A 13,390-nucleotide genomic window follows, 5' to 3' on the forward strand; every position below is an offset into this window, starting at 1 on the left:
CATAAAAGGGATAACAATGTTGACATTTTATAACATAAATGACTAAATTGAAAAAAGACAAAGATAAAGGACAAAGGTGTTACCTAATTATAACATAAAGATTAAATCGGGCAAAATAAAATAAAGGACGAAAGTGTTATCTAAATTAAGTTAAGGAATCAATCGTGTAATTTTACCTGACAATACATAAAAAGATGCTTGTTTAAGTTATTTTATCATTTTTATAATAATATTAAATTATCAAAAAAAATAATCAAATCTCATTAAAATAGTAACGATGGACAATAATATAAACAATTTCACAATAATACATGTACTATTAAAAAAACTTATATTTTGGTGTAACATTTGTTTTTCTTCTAATTTTAACATTGACTTAATTTTTTTTATCATTCAATGCAAATAAAAGCAAAAGGACAAACACGTAGGCCAGTAATAATAATAATAATAATAATAATAATTAGATGAGTATGGAACTCTATTTTTTAATTTTTTGAGAGGATGTGTGTGGAACTTCTTTACGGTACATCAAAGTTAAATCATAATTTATGTCATCACACAAACATTATAACCGTAAAAAACAACAGTTAATTCACAATAATTACGTACTATAAAAAAACGAGTCTGTTGAAGTTAAAAAAAATAAAATAAACGATCATTCAACATATCATTCATGTAGATTCTTATTGGAATTTAACAAAACTGAAATTCAAAACAAAATGCAAGTTTAAGTTACAACTGTGAGCATTTTTATATATTTGATTTAATAGACAGGTTAAATTGACTTCTACGCTCTCAAGACCTGGCTTCTTGCTCCATATAGCACGAAAAGAACAGGTTCTGCTGGAATGCTTCCATTTAATTAAAGCCTCCAATGCTATAATTAATAAAGCTAAAACTTGCTATCTATGTGGCTCACAAAATGCATCTCCGCAATGTTTTAAAAAGAATATGCTTTCATGGGCCACGGATAAGTTGTTACGTTTGATCAGGCAGGGAGGCCGCCTTCAGCTGCTAGTTTTAACCGCTGATGATGTTCCACCACCTTGTAATCAACAATTTCTCTAAACAACTTAGAATCCAAGGCGCAATCAGGACGCCCATAGACAGCAGCTTGGACGCTGGCCATGAGTTTGGCTATCTCACGGCCAGAAAATCCCTCTGTTTTCTTGGCAGCCTCTTTCAGCACGTCTTCTGATAAATCTTTTATGGTAATTTGCTGGGGCTGCTTCTTCATAAATAATCCCCCCTTGGAGCCATTACTTTCATCACATAGATACTTGTTCAAATAGAGATTCAATAACTTAAGACGCTCCTCCTCTCCTGGAAGTGGGAATTCAATCACTTCATCAATACGATCAGTAATTGCACTATCAAGATCTCCTGGTCTGTTTGTCGCAAGCACAAGTACTATGTCTCTAGACTGATCACCAGTTCTGAAAAGCAATGCATTTAGGGCACTTCGTTGAGCTTCACTCATGTGTGAGCTATTACGCCTGAATTGAATCAAAATGATCATTAAAACTTTTAATACAAGAAAATATTATAACTATTATAAAACTTACAGTGCCACTTGTTACTACAGATAAGGAGAAAATATTGTAATCCTTTTAGGTTACATACAACAGGGAAAAAACATACACACAGACAAAATTCACAAAAGTTGTTGATTTACATTTTTATTTTAATCTCTCAAATAACTAAAGTTGAAGATACTTCGGGTTCGGGCTTTTAAATACCAAAATTAATCATAATACAAATTAATTCCAATCTTAACAAGTATAAGTTGTAAAAACATTAAGATATTCCATGTAGACGTCTACAATTTGATATTCAAAATGCATTTTAACTGCAAGACTTACTCGCAAAGGAAAGCATCTGCCTCGTCAATAAAAAGCAACAGGCCTCTTTTAGATTTCTTGGCCCAATCAAATATCTCGTGAATTTTGGTAACAGCCTGTGGGCCCAGAGGTGCAACATCTCCTCCGGTCATCATTGCATAATCCAAACCCTTGCAGAAAAATTGAAATAGTCAAAGGTAGTTAAAGACAAACTTTACCACAATTTCTGCAAATAAAGTACTGATAGTGAAACGTGATATAATTGATTTAGTGCCTCACTTTAAAGGGAATAGTGGGATGATATAGTCAATGAATAGAAAATCAACGGTTAAGATTTAATTAACTTCTTAGTTTATAATTTATCTACATGCATATGATTAATTTTACTATCAATGGCTATAATTACTTGCTTTTTCCTCCAAAATGACTTTTTCACTTTAGAGTAGCCAAGTTCTAAAATAATATATCTAAAGGAAGTCCATGGCTTAATAGCAGAAACAGATAACAAGATAAATCAAATCCATTTGTAGGCAGCAGCGTCAATATAAAACAAAATTTGATCATCATAGTAATTAAGTTTAATCCATTTATTCATATCACATATTACCAGGAATTCATGCCAACTTGTCGGTACAAACTCAACAGATCATACAAAAGTATTAACAAGTCACACATGTAAATGCTTATCCAACAAAAAAAGTCACAAGTAAATCATCATCACTTTTATCGAAGAAAGGTAAATCAGCACTTAGCATAGAAGAACTAATTATCATACCGATTTTCTAGCTATTTCCCTTGCAACCATGGTTTTACCAGTCCCAGGAGGCCCATAAAAAAGCATGTTACGAAACGGTGCCTGATGGGCCTTCGTGTTTGATGTTGCCCGTGCTAAATGCACTATTCTTCTCTGCAATGAGGGATGCAAGATTACATTTCCAAGACCATTTTGAATCCCAACAGACTTTTTTTCCCTGGCCAAGGTACTATAATTTAAAACTTTATTTTTGGCTTGAGACATCATCCTTGATCCCGGAAACTTTGCCATTGATGATTCCCGGATCAATGATGGCTGCCCCAGAATCCGATTAATATATCCCCATGTTACTTTTGCGCCTTCTCTGTGGAAATAGAAAGTAAAAAATAAATATTTAAATAATATTTGCAAATGGTGAACAAATCATGACAAATATTTCAAAATAAACAAGTTTTAAAGTAGTTTATTGATTGAAAAGGGAGGAGGAGGGGGAGGCATCATAGCATGCAAAATCTGTATATTATGTGTACTTTTGTTTTTTAAACATTTTTATGGGGTCTAGGAATGAAAGGGTTGATAATGGGCCTGGGAAATGGATTATGAAGTAGCGACAACCTTTTCTGTGGCGCAACATAGAAATTATTATCTTCTAGTTCTTTCCTTACTTAAACTCCTTGATTCGGCACTTGTAGTGACCATAGACGTTGTGAATGTTACTGTTATGTCCCAATACATTTGCTCAGGGCCGGCCCTAGGCATAGGCCACGAGTGCGACGGCCTAGGGCCCATGCCGGTAGGGGCCCTAAAAAAAATTTATTGGCCGGGGTGTATATAGTAAGCATTGGTTTTCTGGGGGTTTATATAGTAAAATATTGGCCGGCCCGAAAATTGACATTGGGTTGCAGTCTGTTATTGTTTTGGCCTTTTTGATGCAATTTGCTATATATACCCCATATGAAACAAAGCTTTCTATATACACCCTCCCAAAAAAAATTGGCCCTTTGTTTCTAATAATATGCCAAGAATTTTTTTTATATTTTTTGGGGCCCTTTGTTCCTAATAATGTGTCTTACTAATATTAAAAATATATGTGATATTTATTATCCAGAAAATTGAGAGAATTTTCATAACAAAACAAATTATATTTTAGTTGAAAATGGACCTACTGGAGAAATTAATCTTAATCTTGCCTTGAAAGTATCCAAAATACATTAATTATATCAATATAGTAATATAGACTTGGTACTTATAGCATATAAAAAGATGAATGATTTATTTGTAGTATAACAAATGAGTTATTGTATCTTAGATTACTCTAAAAAATTTAACACTAATTTTGTTTATCAAGTATTATTGTTGTTATGTGTTTAGCATTGGAGAATTTTGTATCCAAATGTCTAAAATTTAATTAATTACGTGTTGATATACTTTTATTTTTTTGGTTTTACTATCATTAGATGTCAAAAATTCAGTGTCTATTATTTAGGTGCTAAAATTTCAGTCTACTTCGGAGAAGCTATTGTATCTGTTTAGTTTTGTTTAGTTTTGGTTTCTATGGAGTATATGATTTATTTGAAGATGTTGCCTAAAAAAGCTGTTATCTTATAGTGAAAAGCGAAGGAAAAGAAAATGAAGCGTTAGTAAAATCATAACAAGAAACTAAAAAAGTTTATGATGTATTATGTAAGGGCCCATTTTTTCGAACTATGCCTAAGGCCCCTTAAACACTAGGAACGGCCCTGCATTTGCTTAGTATTCAACAACACCATAAAACCGCTATTACGCACTCTAGGTACAACTATTTTGCAATCAGGCCAACTACTACAAAAGACATTCAATGGAAGTTCATCGACATGATTGTACTTATTAACATAACAAGTGTAATGTTTGCCAGAAGGTAAACATAAAACTTACTGCCAACAGACTTTCAAACTCAGTGATGATGTTATCAAGTTCAAAATGAAATGCACCAAGAGGAAAAGAAACATGTGTACCTCGTCGTATATACTCCTGCAGCTAATGCAGTAGCTCCACCAACAGTCATAAGCAATTTGTCCCTATCGGTCAATAATATCCTTAGACCACCTGCATTTAGTAGAGAGTGGTGTCATCAATCGCGGAGAATAGCAGTTTGTTCAAATTCTGCTAGGCTATGGTGTTATTTTGCTACTAGAGCCACCATTTGACAACACTGTGTACTAAATCACATATCGCATAAAAACAACGGTTTGTTAAAATTATGCTATAGTGCTTTAGCATCGTTATAACTGCTATTTCGCAACTCTAGTAGAGACAACATTTATACCAACAAATTTGTAGTCTGATATAATTTCCCAAATAAAAGTGCAAGCAGCCGTCATCTACTCTCAGTGAAAATAGTTGATACACAACGAGGTTAGAAGCACAAAGTTGATTTATGAGATGAAATAATGAAAGCCAACAACATTTTAACTTTGCAAGCATGTAACAACTAGCAACGCCTAGGCAACGAAAGAAACCAAAACTCAAAAACAAATATGGTTTGTAAGTGGCATGGGAGCTATAATACCAAGCAACCACAAGTCCTGCTAGTCAAACAATCATGAACTTGACAAATCAAATGATAAGCTTGTACAAAAGCAAGCTTATAAACCCAGGTTGTATTGATTAAATCTTATTTAAAGTCAGAGAATTGCCAATTTTAGTAAATATTACCAGCAAGACTTTTCCTATACAAACAGAAGATATGCAACATTACACGTTGCTATAATTTCCAGCGAACATTATGCTAAAAAGGATGTAGACGCAAACATGGAAGGACGTGAGTGGTGTCATGAGTTTTGGTTTCTCAAAAGGATGTTTTTATCAGTTGGCATACCTTCAATATGACTAAAAGTAGCATTAATTGCAGCAATCCATTTATCTGTTTCCCCCTGCAGTTTGTCTTTAAGCTCTCTCCTGTTTTGCTCCTCTGTCAATACCTTTAAACGGATTCGTTTTTCAGCATTTGCCTTTTCCTTAGCTCTAATGGTTTCTTTGTCTATTTCCGCTTTCTTTTGCTCAGTCAGAAGTTTCTGAGCTTGCATCTGTTCTTCGGAATCCTTTCTTGCCTGCTCCTTTCGTACAAAAGACTTCTCTTGCATCTGGACCAACTCAACATTATGTCGCCTTTGATCTTCATGATCTGTCTGCAAATGGAAAGTTATGGATAAGGATAATAATTTTAAGTTAAAGATTTTAGTATAACAATAGAGAAGCTTAATTTGCATAGGGCACTGAACACTCAAAGATTTACCCACAGTTAGATTACTCTATGAAAATATCACCATAAATCATTTAACTAAGTGTTCTGAACACCCAGAAAAGAAAGTGGATAAATTTCAGGAATTGTCCCCGCAGTTTGACTACTAAAGGAAATTTTCATCATAAACTCAACTACTACAGTGTTTTGAAAGCCAAGAAAAGAAAGGAGATAAATTTCAGCAATTGTCAAAGAACCATGAACTAAGTTTATACTATAGATGTTTCTAAAACAAAATTTAAGATGGTATGTTTCTATGACAATTAAAAAATAAAAAAATAAACCAAAAGAGCAATAAAGAAATGAAAACATAATTCAGAAACCATATGATAAGATCAAGCTCAGCATGATTTTGCGTATATTTTCTAACAACAATGACATCCAACATTGTTAAAACTATAATGACTTCTTGCCATGGAAGAACAATGTCTCTAAACTCTAATGTTAATTGAATGTCAGAACTTTCAAAATTCACTTTTTCAATAAAAAGGAGTATATTGCTGTTAATTCAGCCTGCACCTGCATTCTTTTCCTTGCCAATTCATCTTCAAATCGTAACACCTGAGCCTGCCTCTGGTTCTGCTCTTGTATTAGATTTCGTTGTTCTTCAGCCATTTTACGCAACCTATCCTGCAATGAAATAGATTTGGCACAATAAAACAAAATAAAATTTTTAAAAGCTTTAAACATTGATCATTGTACACTATAATTTCCAATATCATCTGATCATTGTCAATTTGTTATTGCACTTATGGCATAGGGGGAGGATGATGATGATAAATTTAATGATAACAAAATACAAGGATAGCTTGGTTTGAAACAGAAAAAATAGAAAGGAACTAAAAAATTTACAAAGTTGTCGGTGAGAACTACTCTCCCCATTTGCTAGTTTTCTGTTGAATTCTGACCAAACTTTAAACATGACTATACCGAGTCTTTAATTTTAGCTTGAGCTAGTTTCTCACTATGTTGAAAACTTTAGTAGTGAACACTACATACACAGTCTTTTGTAGTGAAAATCTAAAGCAAAATAGAAGTGAGGTGACTATGACCCTGTTTGGATAAGCAAAACTTATTTGCAGCTTTATAAACTATTTCTATAACAAAAGATAAAATAAAGTTAAATTGTTTCCGTATTAGCTATCTTGGAGAACTTATACGTAAACAACACGAAAACAGCTTATGAACAATGTCATAAGTTGTTTCCATAAGTTCTCCACAAAACTTATGTCAGTAGATAAGCACGAGTTCAAATAAGCCAATCCAAACAGACCCGAACAATTCACGAGCAATTAGAAAACAACTTGAAATAATCTTCAAATAAATGATAGCTTACAATATCTCCTTGAGTCTGAATAAGTTCATAATTAACTTTTTCAGCATCTAACTCAGCAAGACGAGATTGTTCTTGTTTACGCATTAAATCAAACACCTGAAATACAAAACCAAAATACATCACAACAATAATAAAAATAACCATTTCCAATGCAATAAACGCACATTATTTGTTGTTTAGAATAGATTATAACAAAAATATGCAAATTAATTTTTAAAAAAATTAAAAAACCTTTTTAGCGTGAGGAGAACTGTTGATTTCACGGAGAGCTTTAGCAGCTCTTTCTAACGATTCAGGATCAAAACCGGACTTATTAGGTTCTTCCGCCGGCGGCGGTGAATCCGATTTTTTATCAGATGATTGGTCCGTTGGCGGAGGTGAATTGGAAGGTGAAGAAGAGAAAAAGGGGAAACGGAAGAAAGATTCGGAGTAAGCAGGATTGGATTGCGAGGAGATTGAAGCCGCTGCGGCGGCGGTGGCTGCGGCGAGGCATGAGGTTAATTTAGCGGCGGACATTGTTTTGGTGTTGGAAATGGAGGTTCAGATCATGGCGCGAGGTTAAACCCTCTGTTAGGGTTTTAGCGGAAGAAGAAGAAGAGAGAGAAGTAAAAAGACTTGCTTGAAGAGCAATTCAAATGCTTTGTCGTTTAGAACACGAAAATGGAGTAAAAGCCCATTGGACCCTCTCGAGTATTCCACTGTTCACTCTGTTTCTAAGGGTAAATGCGTAAACATCAGAAACATATTTAACTATAAAATTAAATTAGTCTATGTTTAGGAATTGGACTTTAAAAAATAATGTTAAATGTTTCCTAAAAAAAAAAAACAATTAATGTTTTTTCTTTTTGACAAAAACAATTAATGTTAAATGTGATGGATCCATATACTCAATGTTTTATGCTACGTTTAGGAATTGGATTTTATAAAAGAAAGGTGGAGAAACACTTATTTATCATTTATAAATTAAAGAAGTTATATAATATTTTAAAATAGATTAAAAAGGTGACTGATATCCATTTAGGTTGATTTGGTGGTATTAACTTGTGACGTATTTTATGACCTTTTGGCAAGACACATGTGTTCTTCGTCTGCTCCAAGGCAGCTAAATGTTGGAAAAAAATTGGTCTACACTCCCTTGTCCAAGAGCTCCTCCTAACAACAAATAACTTTTCTACTATGATTTTTCATTTGTTGAACAGGTTGGCGCCGCAACAGCAATCTTTGGTAGATATGTTTCCTTGGAGCTTATGGAAGAATTGTAACTCTAAGCTTTGGAAGTCACCAATAACTCCTCATGCTTCATTATTACTCGAGCAAATGATACACTTGATGAATAGAATTGTATGCGAAGCACAAAGTTACCGACACGCAATGCGGATACCTCTCATATTTTGAGCAAAATCATATGTGGGTACTGTCAAATGTAATGTTGACGCACTCTCTTTTAATCCAATCATGGAATACAATATGTGTTTTAGAGACTCTTTGGATCACTCATGCTTGGCAAATAAGATTATTATTACTCCACCATGGTTCTGGAAGCTGAACCCATAGGCTTGTTGGTAGCTATCAAGGTGGCATATCAAACGAAATGCGTGTTGTTCGATTTGAAATTGAAAATCTATATACGATGCACTTGTTGCCACCAATATTCCCCAAAATGAATTTGGTGATTCTCTCAATGTAAGAGTCTTTTGCAAATAGATCTGACTTTATAGTGTCGTATATTTGTAGGCAAGCAAATAAGGAACATCATAGTTTTGCTAGAGCTTCCTTATATCATATTAGCTCCCATATCTTTAACATTGTAGCTGTTATTTTGCACTCTCTAATTATAAACGAAATGACTTAACTTCGCCTTTAGTAAAAAAAAAAAAAAAACATTTGAATTATTCAACATTTGTTTTTCCTCTCTCTATTTGCCAAGCATGAAAATAGTGTTTCTAAAATATAACAATAGTTTATTTTGTTTACTATATATCCTTCTCTATCAAATCAAACCACACACGTACAGCATCGAATATGTGCGTCTCAAGACAAATTGAACACAGTTCTTCATTTCACTCGAACCACGGATACATGCAACAACACTGTATGTACACCCACAGTTTTATAATGATATATTACGACAATGAGTCAAAAACAAAAAATTGATATAATACGGCAAACATTGGAAAATAACTTAACAATTTTATTTCACGTAGGTGATATATACATTTGACAACACAACCTTGAAATAACTTGGTTTACATGGAAAGTGAATTCCTTTACGAATCACTGTTGGAGATAAATTTTTTTGGCTAATTAATTAGGACAACACGGTCACAGAAGATGTCGCAAATCTTGGATTCTAAAGAATCATGAACCTGACAAGCATTACACAACATATTAGTAGAAGACTTTGTAAGCGGTGCACTGAGTTAAAAATAAAAATATCATTGGAGGGATTAATAACCAAGGACACACGTAGAAAAAAATACCATGTCAATAATTTGGGTCTTATTTGAATAAATAACTTGCAACGAGCTTATGGCATAAGCAGTTTACATTTATCATTATAACCAATGATGTTAATTTATCTGATTCTTTCAAAAAAAAATGTTAATTTGTCTGATTCAATTTCTACAACACAACATAAAATAAAGTTAATTGTCAAAAACAAAAGTTAATTATTTTCGTACAAGTTATAAACTATTTTCATCGGCTATGTTGAACAACTTATAAAAATAAGCTGAAAGCAGTTAATTAAGAACATGTCATAAGTTGTTTTTATAAGTTCTTTAAACAATCTCGCAAGTGTTTTTGTCAATAAATAAATTCAAATAAGTCATTTTAAACATGCATTAATATCTCATGCTTTTTATATAAGGATTTAACTCAGTTTTTTTTTTTACCAAAGTTTTTATGCATTTAAATCAAGCATAATAGTTTGATGATTGTAAAGTTATTATAACCAATTTTAACTAATTATGCACATTATTAGTTGTAATGTATGGACAATATAATACTCTTTTTTTTTCTTTGTATGAAACAAGTATCATTTCTACATAATTGCAAAGGCTAATATCACGAGTCGAGTATGAGCGTAATGAATGAAAAAAACTCTATCTCAAAATTTAACATTGTTGTATTTTCATGAGTACATCTCAAAAGAACTCTGATTAAATTAAGGAGGGTGTATTAGATTGAGATTTAGAAGGATTTTAAAAGACTTTTTGGTTATAGAAAAATCTTGAGGTATTCAATCAAGATTTTAAAAGATTAGAAATAATTTTGGTGGTATTGAATTAGGATTTTAATGAATTTTTAAAGAGTCCAACAAAATCTGGCGGTATTCAATTAAAAAAATTTACAACTTAAAAATTGTCTCTTGATATTCAAAAATGTATAGATTTCAATGGATTACTTGGTAGAATGGATTTTGTGAGACTTTTTTGTTAAAATTTTTAAAACTAACAATCTCATACAAAGACATGAGATTTCTTGAAACTCTTTTTACTCCTATTACATATTCTTTCATTGTTTCTCCCACTTCACTTATCAACATGTGTTACTGTTAATATCATCCTTTATTTTATTTTTTTTGTTTTTCTTTTCTTCTTTCAGAATTTCATTTTTTTTTTACTCAAGATCACATTTACATAGTTATCAGTACGTTTTTTTTTTACATTTTTTTTAAGATCATGTTTATATCCTCACATGTTCATGTTTATACATTTTCAATACGTTTTTATACATTTTTCTGTTCTTACATGTTTATATTATTATCAGTACGTTTTCTTTTTAAAGAATAACTTTTGATTTTATTAAATAATAATAATAATTATTATTATATTAGCAGTCAATTTTATAATAGTAAAAAAATGATATATATATCTCGTTAGTTGTTAAAAAAAGTTATTTCAAATTTGAAGTTTTTAATTGTCTTAAAAATATTATCAATTTATTGTTCAAACGGAACAATATGTATATAGAATAGTTTAGATGTGAAAAAATATTACTTAAGAAGACATGAAACTAGAACCACTTTGTTATTGAAAAATTTAAAAATGTATCGATTTATTTCTTTATCATGCAAACCTTTGAGTTTTTATTATCTTTAGTCATTCAGTCTTGTAATTTTGTATTTTTGTGGTCATTTGATAGAGTCAATTCAAATCTTCCGAATTCTCATAAAATACTTTCAAATTTTAAAAAATCTTTGAGTTAAAATCCCTTGAAATCTTAAAAGTCTTTTATAAAAATCTTGAAAGTGATACATTCCTACACAATATTTTAAAATCTTTAAGACTTTTTTTTGTCAGAATAGTCTTTTAAAATCACAATCCAATACATCCCCTAAAATACACCTCTTTTTTTTTTGACAATGAAATACACCTCTTATCATTTCAAATCTTGCTCCATGAAAATTAAATTCTTTATGTGAAGAGTGTAAATAATTTTGACTTGTTTTTTACGAATGATAATAGAAACAAGGTGAAGTTTAGCATGGGAAAGGCTAATTTTTCCCACCATGGGAAAGTTAGTTTTTAACCATTAGATCAAACCAAGAACACATCCTTACCATACTCCCTCATCATTAGATTTTGTAATTTTATTATTTTAAAACCATTTTTTTAAAACAAAAAATATATTTCAAAATTAAAATAAACATATAAAAAAAAAAATTAAAAATATGGAAATTAATTTTCCAAAATTTTAAAAAATATAAATAAACTTATTTTCAAAAAATTTAATTATGATTTTCGAAGATTTAATTAAGTTTTTTGAAAAAAACTTGCTCAAAAAAAAAATTGGAAAATTAATTTCCAAAATTAAGTTTATTTTTTATTTTTAAATGTTTATTTTAATTTCGAAATATATTTTTTGTTTTTAAAAAATGGTTTTAAAATAATAAAATTACAAAATCTAGTGATGAGGGAGTATGGTAAGGATGTATTCTTGGTTTGATTTAATGGTTAAAAACTAACTTTCCCATGGTAAAAAAAATTAATCTTTCCCATGTTAAACTTCACCTAAAAACAAATATAAGACTCAAATTTTGCAATGTCATACCTTAATAAGGATAAGCGACCTCACCACGCTCAATGCGCTTGATATCCTCTTTGAGTATCTCATAGTGCCTTTTAACATCCTCAACAGATTTTCCGACCACTTTAGCCACATTGTGCCACCTGTCAGGTGTTTCCCTATCATATATAGCAAGTGCCTCTTCAAATAGTTTGTTTTGCCTTGCTGTCCATGATGCCATTATTGAACAAGAGGAGAAAATAAAATGATATTGGTTGCTTAAAGAAGAAATGTTACTCTTTCTCTATGCTTGGTCATAAATGGTATGAGAAAGAGATCAATATATAGAAGGAAAAGTCCATAGTGTTGATTAGTGGGTGGCCGAAGAATATATCTTCCCAAAAATGACAAAGACATTGTGAATCCATCTTCAATTTGGAGCAAAAGATAAATCAGGACAACAACATCAAGTTGAAAAAGAGAATCAAGATCAAAGGATCAAACACTTTTAATTGTTTTAATTAAGGAAAGATATTCCTTCATAGTATTATGTTTTCATTATGTCATTGCAACTTGAAATTTCCATTTCTGTTAGTTGGCATACTGGAAGCAATATATTGAACATTGTAATATGTTACCATTTGTTTTTTATAATTAATAGTAAAATATGTTACGCGAATAGTGCATATAGTTAAATTTGGTCATTCTTTTGAGACGCGGGAGTAAAATGATGAACAATGATAAAACCAATTGAAAATGACATGTTCACAAAATGTGTTTTGATTCAAATTAACTTTCCTCGCTGTTAATTGAGATATATGTTGAAATAATTGAGACTTGTTGAAGTTTAAGAAAGTGAGTTTTGAGAGAATATGAGAGAAAAGAGAGTTTTCTTTGTGAAAATGTCTATTGATTATGAAAGGGAATAAATTACAATGGTTATGATGTAAGTACTTACACACAAACACAAACCATATAACTAACTAGTTCAAATTACACAAAACCATAACAAACAACTTACTACCTTGTATGACAAATAACTCACCTGTCATACAAGCTTTGAAGCAAAGAAGTATCAGTATCGGGTACGCATACGGTACTCGTACCGTATATATCGAACTGTGTCTATTTTTACTTTGTTGATTTGCCGTAGTTGGTGCAACAAAAAC

The 13,390-nt window shown here is 31.4% G+C and overlaps 1 protein-coding gene and 1 long non-coding RNA gene across 2 annotated transcripts; both read right to left on the reverse strand.

The window, feature by feature from the left end:
- Nucleotides 1-627: 627 nt before the first annotated feature.
- LOC11415700 (ATPase family AAA domain-containing protein 3C) lies at nt 628-7,727 on the reverse strand. Its single transcript, XM_003611979.3, has 8 exons — nt 7,443-7,727; nt 7,212-7,307; nt 6,395-6,505; nt 5,453-5,762; nt 4,590-4,680; nt 2,617-2,959; nt 1,863-2,011; nt 628-1,496 (listed from the first exon to the last, which is right to left on the reverse strand). The coding sequence occupies exons 1-8, from the start codon at nt 7,725-7,727 to the stop codon at nt 989-991; spliced, it is 1,893 nt and encodes a 630-aa protein (XP_003612027.1). The 3' UTR covers nt 628-988.
- Nucleotides 7,728-9,381: 1,654 nt separating this feature from the next.
- LOC11426443 (uncharacterized) lies at nt 9,382-12,547 on the reverse strand. The gene is made up of 2 exons (XR_003012161.2): nt 12,267-12,547; nt 9,382-9,577 (listed from the first exon to the last, which is right to left on the reverse strand). It is a non-coding gene; the product is annotated as an uncharacterized lncRNA (long non-coding RNA).
- Nucleotides 12,548-13,390: the final 843 nt, after the last annotated feature.

The sequence above is a fragment of the Medicago truncatula genome, chromosome 5, assembly GCF_003473485.1.
Source record: "Medicago truncatula cultivar Jemalong A17 chromosome 5, MtrunA17r5.0-ANR, whole genome shotgun sequence".
NCBI classification, from domain to species: domain Eukaryota; kingdom Viridiplantae; phylum Streptophyta; class Magnoliopsida; order Fabales; family Fabaceae; genus Medicago; species Medicago truncatula.